Below are 13551 nucleotides of genomic sequence, written 5' to 3' on the forward strand. Positions count from 1 at the left end.
TGCTTGAACTTACTGTCACGAGTCGAGTCTGTGACCTATTTCGACCAGTTTCTAGAAGCTCGAGTTCAAACCAGTGCAAGTGTCCAGCGTAAACAAGTTAATTTTAGGTATCCAATCAAAGAAAGGGGTTAAGGAAAAAAATAGCACACGTCAGCTTCTAGAAGGTCAAAGTTGCTAAAATAATTATCTGAGAAGGTTCCATGATTCTGGAACGTACGATCAAAGAAAGTATAAATAAGGGGAAAGTCAGTTAGACGGGGTCCTCGCTCGGTCCTCGCATAGTAGTAGTTCTTGTAGAGCGATGGTCCTCGCTCAGTCCTCGATTAGTAACAAGTTTTGTGATATTAGCGGGTCCATTAAGTAAAGTTTTAGTAGTTGAAGTTGAAGTTATACTAAGTGAAGTTTTATGTATCTTTAAGTTTTATTTATGAAGTGTCAAGTTGTTATTGAATTAAGAAATTAATTTGATGTGAAAGTTGAAGAAGTATTATTAAAGAAGTTTGAAGAAAATACAGAGAGATGTTTCTTTCTTCATTTCATTGAATTGTCAAGTATTGATAATATAATCCCCGGCAAGTGTGATCGTCACACTTATTACCACTTACGGCCACTGGCGGATCCGGGGGGGGAGGGGGGCGGACGAATTTTAGTATAGAATTTACACAATTTGTATACGAATGTATTACTTATGTTAATAATATATACTAATTATTTATATTTCAACCTATTTTTATATTATTTCGCCCCCCCCTCTAGTATGTTGGCCGATTTGGTGGGGTCGGGAGGGGGCGATGGTATCAATCCCACCCCACCCCCCTCATACACTTTCGAGTGTATGGGGGCGGTCCAATTTATTTCTAGAAATCACAGCTTGCTAACAGTATCAATTAAATATCTATAGGATTAAAACTTTTTATTGATATTTTAACCGATCTTTATATTATGTCGTTCCCTGTTAGCCGATTGGGGGGGGGGGGGCGAATACCTCTACTGCCCTTCCCACCTAAGCCCTTTGAGTGTGTGGGGGGGGGGGCGGTCCTACTTTTATGGAGAAATCATAGTTTGTGAACAAAATTAATTCAATTAATATATACATTTTATATTATGTCAATCCCTTTCTGGTATGTTGGCCGATTCGGTGGGGTTGGGGTTGCATGTACTTCCCTCCCCACTCTAGCCCTCTGGGGGGGGGGCGGTCCTATTTTTATGGAGAATCATAGTTTGTGAACAAAATTAGTTGAGTCGCCCCACCCCTATTCTTTAATGCCAAATGCAATCTTTAGCAGAAATTATTAAAGGATTGAGGCTTATTCGTTTTAACTCTACCGCCCCTCCCATTTCCAGACAGAGTTTATGTAATTTCACATGTATTTATAATAATTATTTTAAGAAAATTAGAATTCAAAAGAATTTTTTCAGTATAAGAGTCACGATTGAGATGAGTTCTAAACCCAAATAACCTTTTTATAGTCCCTTTTCCCAACCTTTACTCAATCTGATATTTTGTTAGTTAAATAAATTTGGGACTATAACTCACAATTTATACTTTAATTTTATTGAATACTAGACATATGTTACCCGCGACCCGCGGGTCTTTATTTGCGCATTAAATAAGAGTTTTAGACCTAGGCCTAGGAATAGACTCGGTAGAGAGATGTGTTAATGTGTAACCATTAGGTAATGTCTAATGAAATAATGTTCGCCAGGAAATCTGTAGTCACAGATATCAGTAACTAATTTATGTAAAAAATGCTTTTGGATAATCTAGTGGATTGGATTTAGATGTCTGTTAAACGTAGCTAATGATCCTTTCACGTTATTTCTCTTTCGCTACGAAAATAAAATTAGTTTTGAGAAAATGGTTTACCCGAAGTCGATACATTCTTATCTATTAAAAACGAAAAGAGCGATAGCTTTGTTAAATGAATGGGATTATAAAGTGAACAATTAAACGAAATAATGTTTAGTACGCGATTCATGAATGAATATAGATCTAGGCCTATCTCAACTCGGCTTCGCAGCTTTCGTAAACGAATGTAGCTTTAGAAAACCAAATTTGAATGTTTATTTGATCAAAATATGAAATGAATGGACTTTAATTAATATGTTTATGTGTTAAAGTATAAAACTATCTGTGCGAAGAGAAGTTTTATCATCTTAGAGTTGAATTAGAGTTTTAGATCTAGGGATGGGATTATAAAGTAAACAATTAAACGAATTAATATTTAGTACGCGATTCATTACGGTATTGTCTAATGAAAGAATGTTCGTCAGGAAATCTGTAATCACAGATATAAGGATCTAATTAATGTAAAAAATGCTTTTGAAACACAAAATTGAAGGTTAATTTTATTATATAATGAAATCAATGGATCTTCTTTTGTATTTTCACGTGTCAAAGTAAAAAACTATCTGCGCAAAGTGTATTTCTTAAAATTAGATCTAGGTCTAAATCCTTTCTATCTTTTCTTATGTCAACATTGTAGACATGGCCTAGATCCATAAAATACTATAGCTGTAATAGAGTCGGACCACTTTATTTTTTTTTGAGGGTCTTACATTTGTTTTAGGGCTACAATACATACACTACGGTCTAAGTTGGTACCCAAGGAACATTCCTGCCTAGTTTTATCAAGATTGGTCAAGCGGTTTTGATGTCTATAAGTAACATACATACATACATACCCCTCACATTCTACTTTATAATATAGATTATTTATCGAATAATTATTTTTTCGGCGTCGATCCTCAAATCCAAAATCTAAATATGTGGGTTATCTTATCTTTTCAAGGAAAAAATCGGTTTTATTTGCAATGTATGTATTCATACTAGAATAGCATTACAGCATTATTATTATTATATGATTATAGCTTTTATATAGCGCTACTTTCATTCTTATAGCATGCTCAGAGCGCTTTTGGTCCAATCTCATTTGTGGATCAGTGGGGGGGGGGGGGGTATCTAGGAGTTGGTTTTCCGTGCTGCCTTTAGGCGCTCAGTAAACACAACTCAGCCCGAGTGGGGTGTCGAACCTCGAGCCCCCTTCTAGGTAGCCAAGCCAAGCTAAGTTCAAGCGCACTTGGCCTCTCGACCACGCTCCCCACATATTTGTAGACCTATAAGCTTGTATTAATTGTTTGCTAGGGCTGGACAGTGGTAAAACAGAGAAGAAAGTAACCTCCAAGACCACAAGTGACAATGAGGTCAATCTGTCCAGTCTGATGAGACTTATTAGGACACCAACATATTTACTTCACGTGATGTGGGTGTGTCTCTTACAGTTACGTTTGTTCTACATTCTAGGATCAATCAATAGAATCTTGGAAAAAGAACTTGAAAACAAGAAGGAAGGTAAAAGTTGCGAATTTAACGCATAATGAATTTATTGTAAGCAAGAAGAAAAAGTAAAAGTTGAAAGTCTAACACACGGTAAATTGATTGAAGCGAAAATAGCCACTGCCTTAAAATCAATATTAGGAATTGAAATCTGGAATATCGTTTTGTGATCTAACTTGGGTCCCCCCCCCCCCCCCCAAAACAATAATTAAATATTTAAAAAAAAAAAAACGTTTCTTCCGCATCCTTTTGATTCATTGACTGTGTGAAGAAATGAATGTTGTCTTTGGATTCATTGACTGTGTGAAGAAAGGGCGAAGCCCCGCCTCCAAGCACTATTTCTGGTATTGAAAGCCAACAAAATGAATATTCTGAGGTATCTACAGTAAATTTTCCTGCTATTAAAAAGTTTTATTTCAAAAACCTAAAATGCTATTCTTACTGGCGCCAAGTTGTACTAGGATGTCATCGCAACCCTTAGTATGCGTAATTCATTTTGTCGGAAAACATGTTCCGCAAACCTCATGCGACGCTTTGTCACAACCTTACTAAGGGGTCGACTCCCGATTCAGCATAGGATTTCCTTGATTTAGACCCGATCTCTATAACTGACTCCTAAAATCTGTCTTAGCCTTCTTTGTTGAGCCATATTTAGTGTTTTTCAATTTCGGAAGACGACTATTCAATGCACTTTATTAATGGAGCCCCGCCACTGGTAGAAATGTGTAACCTCTCTATGTCAAACTAAAAAATCTCTTGAGTTGTTTTTTTTTTATTCAAAACCCCATTTAGCTACGGTCATAGAATTTGGTAACTGTAGTTTGCTTTACAATAATATTGAAGATAGAGGTTTTCCACCTAAAAACTCTCTGTAGTGGGATTTTAAACTCAAAAACCATCTGGAGGGGTTTTAAACTTTTAAGAAAAGCCATCTGTTGGAAAGGGGTTTAAACTCAAAACCCCCAATTCGCTTGGCTACGCTCACATAATTTTAGTGTTTAATTTGCTTTTTTTTATATTAAAGAGGTATTTTTTTTAGCATCAAACCCAGCTGAAAAAGGGTTTAAACTCAAAACCCCTTTAGGCAACTCTTATAGCATTTTGAGTGCTTAAATTGCTTTTGTTTTATATTGAAGAGTTATTTTTTTAGCTTCAAACTCCAATGGAGGAAGTTTAAACTCAAAACCCTTTGACTACACTCATAGAATTTTGAGTGTATAATTTGCTTTGTTTTTAATATTAAAGAGGTATTTTTTACCTTCAAACCCCGCTGAAAGGGGTTTAGACGCTCATAACATTTTAAGTGCATAATGTACTTTTTATTTTCATATTGAAGAAGCATTTTTAGCTTCAAACCCCGCTGAATAGGGGTTTAAACTCAAAACTGAGTCGAAACCCATTTACCTACGCTCATAACATATTGAGTGCGTAATTTGATTTTTTTTAAATTGAAGAGGTATTTTTTAGCTTCAAACCCTACTAAAGAAGGGGGGGGGGTTAAACTTCAAAACCCTCATAGAATTTTGAGTGTGTAATTTGCTTTTTTTTTATATTGAATAGGGGGTTATAAAATCAAAATCTTCCTTGACCTGCTCTTGGAATTTGGGGAAAGTCGTTTGCTTTTTTTTGTTTTGTTTTGTTTTAGAAGAGAGGGATTTAACTACTAAAAACCCTGGTAGGGGGTTTTAAACTCAAACCCGCTGGTAGGGAGGTTCAAACTCAAAACCCCCTGATAGGGGTTTTAAACTCAAAACCCCATGTAGGGGTTTTAGACTCAAAACCCCCTGATAGGGATTTTAAACTCAAACCCCCCTGGTAGGGGGTTTTAAACTCAAAACCCCTTGGCTGCGCTGCGGCAAGTGATGGTATAGTATTAAAATGTCACCCAAAATAAACAAAATCAAAGCAAAAAATCAATTACTGAAGGGGGGAGGAATTCATTTCGGGGGGAGGGGGGACATATATTTAGGACAGGGGCATTAAAGTACTTGACTTCTAAGTATTTTCAACCAATATTGAATTGATCGAATTGCTAAAAGAGCGGTTAGGATTACAATTCTTGTGAGTTGGAGCAATCGTTTCAAATCTCTTTTTTAGCGGTCCCCGAAAACGGAAAAAAACGCTATTAGTTTTGTGAAGAATGTCTGTCCGTCCATCCGCACGTCCGTCCGTCCCGTTTAGATTTCGTAAACTAGAAAAGATAGTGAAAATCCGACATCATAATATTTTAGACCATTCAAAGTTCTGATGCAACGGCTACTTTTTTCTTTTCTGAAAGCGAAAAATCTAATTTTTTAAAATCACCTATGCAAGGATTTTTTTTTCATAAAAATACACCATTCTTTCACCTATTCACTATTAATAGTGGAGGCTCGGTGGCTGAGCGGTAAAGCGCTTGTCTTCCGAACCGGGGGTCCCGGGTTCGAATCCTGGTGAACACTGGCATTTTTAATTTCGGGATCTTTAGGGCACCTCTGCGGCCACCCAGCTCTAATGGGTACCTAACATTAGTTGGGTAAAAGTAAAGGCGGTTGGTCGTTGTGCTGGCCACAAGACACCCTCGTTAACCGTGAGCCACAGAAACAGATGACCTTTACATCATCTACCTCATAGACCACAAGGTCTGAAAGGGGAACTTTACTTTACCATTAAATAGTAACTAACACGGGAGGCTCTTTAGAGATGACTATACATTATATTTGTAACACTGAAATACAAATGGTTTTAGATTTTTTATCAAAAATATTTTTATTCTTTTAAATTTGTATTGCTAAATTAAGTTCTGTCATACTAACTACAACATTTACTCACAAAAAATGTTTTGTTTTTTTTAAAGAAAAAAAATCTATTTACCATGCATATAAGTTGGACATAATTTAAAACAACAATTAATAAGAAGTTTTTCCATAGTATTGCGGCACACCACAACCACAAAACATATAACTAATGGACAGTTTTTTTTTTTACTGAAATGTTATTTTCTTGAGGATTTAAATAAGAAATTGACTACAAAAAAATTACATTAATTAGATATTCATTATAAGACATCAGTTAGGCCAGGTTCACATCTAACTTTGCATTTACTTTCACCTATCCTTTAGTCTGCTGGACCGCTGGGGCACCACACAAGATCTGTCAAGCTTCCCTATCCATTCTTTTCTGTCATTTGTCTTTGATAGAATTTAATTCTGATGTACTTTCTGAAAATATTGAAACCTGCCTTTTTACCTGCCTGGGTGGACCACTTCGGGGGCCGATTTTGAGTTTGTGTTTCCACACAAACTGTCTTTGTAACCTTGTTTATGGGTAGAAAGTGGCCAAAACATGGGGGGAAATGAATCATTTATTTCCAGCTACAATTTCTCAGCTAAGTCGATAGAGCTTCGCTTCAATAACGCGTGTTTGATCCCCATTATCATCAATCTTTTTCTGTTTATTTTTTAATGACAAATACAATAGCAATGTTTATTTTACTAAATTATTTCAATATCAAAAGGGAATTGATTTTAAGGAAAGTTACAGTGCTTGTTATTTAAGGCTGTGTGCGGAGCGGTTTTGGAAACATGTTCTTAGGAAATTCGATTCATTTCTAGTAATTCTTTAATCTTTTGTAACCTCAGCATATGGAATAATGTTTGCCTACTGTGCGAGAAGGTCTTCGACTTTGTTTATTCGATGCACACATACAAATAGAGATAGTAATACATCTGGAACACAAAGTAGACTTATTCAACCCACCGTCGACAATAATTCCCACTCTTTATCCAGATTGTATTTACACATGGGTCTATTAACATTTTGACTGTCAGTAATCACGTTTTTAAATTAAGCTAATATCAGTTCACTCTGTATGTCTGTCTGTATGTCTGTTTGTGTGTTTGTCTGCTTGGTAAAAAGTTTGAACACGCTTTTTCTCCCATTTACCATTCTCGGATTTGCCAACTTAGTCATTAAACCTGACAATAAAAAAATTAAACAATTAGTTAATTAATCGTTGGGGATTAAATTATTTTGTTTGATTTTCGAAATAAGGGATATAAATGTTACTTAATACTTAATATATATATATATATATATATATATATATATATATTAGTTCCCTTATAACCTTTTAACACTTCACACTTTTTACACCCACTTCCTATTGTCAAATCAAGTTGTAATTTTGCATACTTATTCATAGGCGATAACCATACATGAATCAATAAAAAAAATTAACCAATTAGTTGATCATTTAGTATTAATTAATTAATTTTGTTTTAGATAGCAGAAAGGGAGATAAATCCCATAATTTTCAGATCAATGGCATTACTTAGCGGTTCCTTCCCTTAGATAAACTTTGTATTTTAAAAGTTTGTTTTTTTCTATTGCTTGTTCTTTTCTGTTTTCAGTTAGTGATTACACCAATGTTATGCTCTATGTACTTATGGGAGGTATCGTGGCTTCGCCCCTGGCTGGCGCATTTCTAGAATTGAACATAAGTTTATTTAAAAGTAAGCCTTTTATGTTTTCATACACTTCTCAGCATTCTTGAAACATGTCTAAAATGTTTTACTTGGAGAATGTGTGTCTGTTCATTGGTAAACGTCTCTATCTTATCTTATCTTATATAATACAGACGTTACTTCAAAAAAAGAAGATGATTACATCCTACACGTCATGCATTTTGTCATGCACATTAACCAATGACCTAAATTCTGCCAATGTCAATGGTTTTCTTGGCTGACTCAAGCAACCCATTCCATGCTCTAATAGCGCTAGGGAAGAAGGAGCATTTGTACAATGCTATGTGGTGATGGAACAAATTATTACAAATAGCTAGTGTGTTGACAAAATTGAAATCGACATTAATCATTTCAAATAAATTTCAAAAAAAGGGGGACAAGCATCTATGTTGTTTATAGTCATCACATCACTTAAAGATTTATCAATTGCAGGTATATTAGACTAAATATATATATATATATTAAAACACTTCATACATACAATAGTCAAAGTTCAATTCTAAACTTAACAACACTCTTTGCTTGTTACAACAAAATGTTTAATCTTGATCACCTTCCATCGTTATACTGAATTCAACTAGAACTGTAAACACATATAAACCCAGTATTACCTAATACACCACTACATTTATCCACAAGCTTGTAGTTCTACACAAGCTTGTAGTTCTACACCAATTACAGAAGGTAATGGGTTACACAGGACATATACATGCAGAGGCGTAGTGAGCAAAACGTGCGCCCGGGGCAAAGTATTTTATTGTCGTCAGTCCCCCCATTTACATTCAACAAATTTAGGCGCCTTTCTTCGTGTGGCACCCCCCTGATGGTAACGCCCGGGACATCGCACCTCCCTTGCCCCCTCACTACGCCTCTGTTAATAATATTATTAATAATAAGGCTTATCTTCGAGTCCGAAGATTAATGAGGAGTATTTCACGTTGCTTACTCTTACTAACAAAGACACACCTCTCTGATATTTGTTTGTATTGTCATTGTCATTGTCATTGCAGACAGCAAGTCATCGTTCAGTAGATCTGTCAAACCAAACATCATGTCACTGACACTGACAAGTGCACTGGGCGTGGTGCTGTCGGTCCTGCTGCTTCTAGAGGACCCGTCACATCTGTATTATATATTCGTGTTCCTGGTGTTATACCGATCTATATTTTACACCATGGTCAACGCCTACATTGTCCTCGCGTAAGTTGTTAAGATCTAGATTTACGAAACTAAAAAGTATAGCCAAATAAAATGTATGAAAATTGGTAGTTAGGGTTAGGGTTAGGGTTAGGGTTAGTGACATTGAAGCAAGGGAGAGAAGGCTTTGAAAAATGGGAAGTAATAGAAAAAAATTAACAATGGTCTTTCTTATTTCCCCTTAACTATTTCAGCACTTAATCACCAAACCACAGAACGTATTTAGATTTTAATTCTTCAATTCCTCTGTATCTCATCCTACTATTGATACTACAATTTAAAACAACGTTACGCAAATTGAGTTCCGTAGGCCACCACGTGAATTAATCTTCCTAAAAAAAATAGCAATGTGTTCCGCTAAATACTCAAAATGCGCGGAATGTTCCGTTAAAGAAAAAGTGTGGGAAACAGTGGATTAAAATATCAGTTGTAGCCAGTGAGTTAAAGCTACTAGAATAGTTCACACACTGGTTGTGAAATACGATGTCAAGGTCATCACAGAGTTTGACATATTGCAGATTTGAAAAATAAATATATTTAGTTGACACTATCACATTTAACCTACATAAGTAATGCACTTAAAGGGAGAAGATCTACGTGAACTGGGTGTGGTGTCTCACTTATCTGCTATGTTCTCCATTTAGTCGTACAAGTCTTCAAATGAAAAGACTATAGATAAAACGATTGTACTATAACCCACTAGTGTTCACTATATATGTTTATAATATAAATATATTTTTTTTTGTTAGCGAAGTTGAGCGAAATCCTTGGACATAGATATCAGCACCCTTGACATATTTAATAACCTGTTTCTAATTCGCTTGTTATCTAGCCATGACGTTGCTGTCTGTATCTGACTTTAACCCTTTGAACAGATTATGTATTACAGTTTGATAAATACACTAAAAGTCTCGTACTTTATATCTAGGTGAGAGCTATTGCACTGACTTGGTTGCCAGTTCATTTTGACCTTCCGTGGATTACTGTTGAGATCAGAATTTGCCTTTAGAGCTCTTTACGTTTAGTTGTTGTTGGACTCCCTCACTAGTCTTTATTTACATGACCTTAAAGAAAACACTCGATTCTCCTTTCCATTTCGCTGAGCAAGTGAGAAGACTTTGGTCAAACCTTTTATTTATTGCCAAAAGGAACTTGTTACATGATTCTCATCCTAGCCATATTTACAAAATAAATGAAAGTACAAAGAATTAGTGTCTTAGATTAAGCTGAAATAGAAACGTTCAAAATCTTTTAAAAGACTGGTCTATGCAGTTCCGGATTTAAAGGCAATGACAGCGTAGCCGCCTCTTATATGCGTGTGTGTGGGTGTGTGTGTGTGGGGGGGGGGGTCAACCAGCAACCAGTTGGTATACCAAGCTATTTGAGATTATGGAAGATGAAAACATGATGGTGAAACATAATCGCGTGACTTGAGGCGAGACCATGCCTTATAGAAGGCCTCACCACTAGCCTGCAACGTCACAACCTGTGACAGACCTGTGATATGGCAACGTACTATTGGTCTAAACTGCCCATAGATTGTAACGTTTTTATTCAGGTCTTCGATAACGATTGGTTTCGCTTGAGGCCTGAGCACACTTTGCACAAACCTGAATTTGACCCTAATAGAAAGTATGATAGAAAAATTATGTCCATGTTTCTCAATGGAAATAAAAGTTTTGTAAGTCACCTGAGGATGAATACAGAGTGATAGTTACATGCAATGTGATTATTGCCCATAGTTTACAATGACTCTATGATAGTTACATAGAGTGTGATTATTGTTCATAGTTTACAATGACTCTATGATAGTTACATAGAGTGTGATTATTGTTCATAGTTTACAATGACTCTATGATAGTTACATAGAGTGTGATTATTGCCCATAGTTTACAATGACTTACAGAGTAAGCAAAAACAGTGACCTTAGAAGAAATGTTTAATTATTTGTATACAAACCTATTGTTTTCAGTTTTCCAAGCGCCTTCATTGGAAGTTTAATCGGCATTACAACCATAACGTCAGGCGTGTTTTGTTTACTGCAACATGCTCTGTTCGAATGGTCGGCCAGACGGAACGCCAAAGAGGTAAATGAAAGAAGCTAAGTTACGATACAGTACAGGTCACGTGTAAGTACATTAAGTGATATCACGTTACAGGTCACGTGTAAGTACGTTAAGTGATATCACGTTACAGGTCACGTGTAAGTACGTTAAGTGATGTCACGTTACAGGTCACGTGTAAGTACATTAAGTGATATCACGTTACAGGTCACGTGTAAGTACGTTAAGTGATGTCACGTTACAGGTCACGTGTAAGTACGTTAAGTGATGTCACGTTACAGGTCACGTGTAAGTACGTTAAGTGATGTCACGTTACAGGCCACGTGTAAGTACGTTAAGTGATGTCACGTTACAGGTCACGTGTAAGTACGTTAAGTGATGTCACGTTACAGGTCACGTGTAAGTACGTTAAGTGATGTCACGTTACAGGTCACGTGTAAGTACGTTAAGTGATGTCACGTTACAGGTCACGTGTAAGTACGTTAAGTGATGTCACGTTACAGGTCACGTGTAAGTACGTTAAGTGATGTCACATTACAGGTCACGTGTAAGTACGTTAAGTGATGTCACATTACAGGTCACATGTAAGTACGTTAAGTGATGTCACATTATGCGTGACGGATACATTTAACAAGTGAGGAAAGCCATGGGCGAGTTATATATTGGACAGAAAGTTATCCTATATAAATACAAGAAATGGTATTGAGAGTCATGCAACATAGAGCAAAATTATTTAACTAAATTATTATATAAAGTTTTTTTTTTAAATATAAACGATATCTGCTTCATAATTTTATCGATGCGAATTCCAAGAACGTTATGGAGTTTTTTTTTCATAGACTTTTAACAAATGATAGAGTAGAAGACAGAGGATCTTTTATACATATGTATCTTTTCTTTTTGCAGAGCTTAGGCCAGTGGCGTAGCAAGCTATGTGCGAGTGGTGCCAGCATTGTACATATATGAACAAAGATAAACTACTGAATTTGAAATGTTTACTAAAAAATAATTTACTTTGCTAATTCTGCTAATCTCCTATGTTCTTTCTCACATTAAACGTAAACTGTTAACCAGGTGGAATCAGGGCATCGCACTTTTACACGCCCACTTTCTTTTGGGGCACATTTTGTTTCCAAAGTTGAGTACGCTGAAATAAATATCTTAGACTCTTATAAAGCAGAATCTGGCACATAATGAGCATCGCGAACAAGTTGAAGAACAATGACAAAGACTAAATCTAGGTCATTTCTATTGGTTTGTGAAATTACTACCCAAGTTCCATCCACTCGCGTGAGAACATGTGCTCCGAACCAAGCCTAGTTCCAGGCCAAATATTTACATATCTCTACAAATACAAAACAAACTTATATTGGATGATAATGAAAACAATATTTTTCGATTTTTTAACAGTTTACCTGACATTACTAAACTGGATCTTTTTGTTTTCTTCAAATGTTAAGGATACGTTGTCAATATGACGGTAGTTCTGTAGTCTTTCATTGACATCATCTTAATTCATTATCTGCTCGAACCATTCTCTGAGTTTGACTGGGTGTGACAAGTCAAAAACTCGCTGTCAGAGTCACTCAAATTTATCACAGCATTAATTATTATTTTTCCTTATTTATTTATTTTATTTTAATTATTTCCCCATCCTACCCCTGAATTCTCCACCCGCACCACCTTTTCCCCTCCAGGCTAGACTTAGTTGACCACATTGGAGATAGCTAAGGCGCGTCCTTTCATTTATCTGCCCTTGATCGGGGAAAGGTAAACACGCAATCTCTTTTGTCTTACCCGCCGGATGTCTGAAGGACGGTCGCGGTTTACACCACCTTGGTTTGAATGCAAGCTAATCCCCCCCCCTTCTCTCACGTCTCTCTTTGATCTAAGAGATTACCCTGGTCAACACACCGCGTGATATTCCAAGGTGCGACTCCCACCTCGAGTCAAATCCACCCACGTGTAAGATAAATCTTAGCCTAGGACATTTCCTGTGCCCGCCCGCACTTTCCAGGCTTATATAAAGTAAACCAACTCAAATCAGACTCTCTTTCATTCTCATTCGAGCTGAGCTATCGAGTCTGGACTGCTTCATTTATTCTTTTTCCTAGAGGAATACCTGGTGGTAAGCCGAACTTAATCACAAGTTCCATCTTGATTACTCTGTGTATATTTCCATTGGATTTTATCATGTGTAGTTTATTATTTCATTTATATTTAATTAGTGCATTGTGTATTTCTCACTGTCGTAAGTAGAAAACATGAACATGGCTAATGTATATTTTATGTATTGCATTAATCTATTATTGCTACGTTGCTCAATTGATCATTGATGCAACCATGTATATATTTGTACACCTTATTTTATTTCCTTTATCTCGGTTGATCGCCTTGATAATTTTACTAGCGCACTAATACTGCGTCTAGAAAAGAGTTATGAGTTATC

General features: G+C 36.2%; 2 protein-coding genes across 6 annotated transcripts in view; one reads left to right on the top strand and one right to left on the bottom strand.

The window, feature by feature from the left end:
• LOC106050862 (equilibrative nucleobase transporter 1-like) overlaps positions 1-13551 on the top strand; it is a 32481-nt gene that overhangs the window by 14258 nt on the left and 4672 nt on the right. For 3 of the 5 annotated variants that reach the window (XM_013205909.2, XM_056020652.1, XM_013205911.2), the window contains 4 exons: positions 3146-3352; positions 7729-7830; positions 8853-9042; positions 11012-11126. In XM_013205909.2, the coding sequence (XP_013061363.2) occupies positions 3146-3352; positions 7729-7830; positions 8853-9042; positions 11012-11126 (614 nt within the window). The remainder of the gene's footprint in view (positions 1-3145; positions 3353-7728; positions 7831-8852; positions 9043-11011; positions 11127-13551) is intronic. The other 2 variants (XM_013205910.2, XM_056020651.1) reach the window with 2 other exon arrangements.
• Positions 1-13551, bottom strand: part of LOC129924610 (uncharacterized) — a 38986-nt gene that overhangs the window by 2158 nt on the left and 23277 nt on the right. The gene's annotated exons all lie outside the window — the stretch shown is intronic.

Source organism: Biomphalaria glabrata, chromosome 2, assembly GCF_947242115.1.
Source record: "Biomphalaria glabrata chromosome 2, xgBioGlab47.1, whole genome shotgun sequence".
Lineage (NCBI taxonomy): Eukaryota > Metazoa > Mollusca > Gastropoda > Planorbidae > Biomphalaria > Biomphalaria glabrata.